The sequence below is a fragment of the Sinocyclocheilus grahami genome, unplaced genomic scaffold (assembly GCF_001515645.1).
Source record: "Sinocyclocheilus grahami isolate Dianchi unplaced genomic scaffold, SAMN03320097.WGS_v1.1 scaffold14852.1, whole genome shotgun sequence".
NCBI lineage: Eukaryota > Metazoa > Chordata > Actinopteri > Cypriniformes > Cyprinidae > Sinocyclocheilus > Sinocyclocheilus grahami.
The window spans coordinates 1-974 of NW_015515515.1; the positions used below are offsets into that span (position 1 = coordinate 1).

Consider the following 974-nt stretch of genomic DNA (forward strand, 5'->3'; position numbering starts at 1 on the left):
AATTTTTTTTACTTTTTTGAAATGGATTTTAAATGCTCAACCTGTCTTTCCACAGGGAGAAGAAGGTGATAAAACAGTAGCAATGGCTTTGGCCAATCCTGATCAGTATGTGCTGAAACCTCAGAGGGAGGGAGGTGGTGAGTAGTCACACGTCAAGTCCTGTGTTGTGTTCACACATATACATCACAAACACTTGCTCAAAGATTTCCTACTGTATGCCACAGGTAACAACATTTACGGCAGTGAGATCTGTGAAGTGCTGGAGAACCTGAAGAACTCCACTGAGAGGACGGCTTACATCCTGATGGACAAGATCCAGCCCGTCCCGGTCCAGAACTACCTGCTCAGGCCCGGAGCTCCTCTGAAACTGAACTCCTGTCTAAGTGAACTGGGCGTATTTGGAGCGTATGTCAGGTGGGATCATTGTTAGCAGCTCTTCAACAAAATCTCTGCTTTTATTTCACAAACATCTTAAAATTGACTGTTACAGCAAAAAAATGCACCATTTTCACACACAGGAAAGGCAAAGACATGGTGTTTAATGAGTGCGTGGGCCACCTGCTGAGGACCAAGAGCTCAGAGCATGCTGATGGGGGAGTGGCTGCAGGAGTAGCAGTAATGGACAACCCACTGCTGGTCTGAACTACAGCACCACCTACTGGACCGGAGGAGGGTGCCATACGGCTGACGTCAGGGGAAATCATCATCCCTGTGATTCATTTTTCACCTGGCATCTGTTTTATCAAAGGTTTAGTGTGTGAATATCCCCTACAGTTTGAGTAATCTATGTGGAACACTTATGACAGAACCGCTCATTTCGTGCACGTTTTATACCTCATTCAAGGGTTAATCTGTGTGAGAAGTAGCCATTGATGTTTTATAAAATAGATTAGATGTTTCCTTTTTTTGGCTAATTTAATTGGTAACCGATTTTATTAAAGGGGTCATATGATGTGATTTCAAGTTTTCCTTTC

The 974-nt window shown here is 43.7% G+C and overlaps 1 protein-coding gene across 1 annotated transcript; it reads left to right on the forward strand.

Annotated features, from left to right (window-relative positions):
- Window positions 1–57: 57 nt before the first annotated feature.
- Window positions 58–968, forward strand: LOC107579163 (glutathione synthetase-like). Its single transcript, XM_016265023.1, has 3 exons — window positions 58–137; window positions 225–414; window positions 519–968. Exons 1-3 carry the CDS (start codon window positions 83–85, stop codon window positions 640–642), a joined length of 369 nt encoding a protein of 122 aa, XP_016120509.1. The 5' UTR covers window positions 58–82; the 3' UTR covers window positions 643–968.
- Window positions 969–974: the final 6 nt, after the last annotated feature.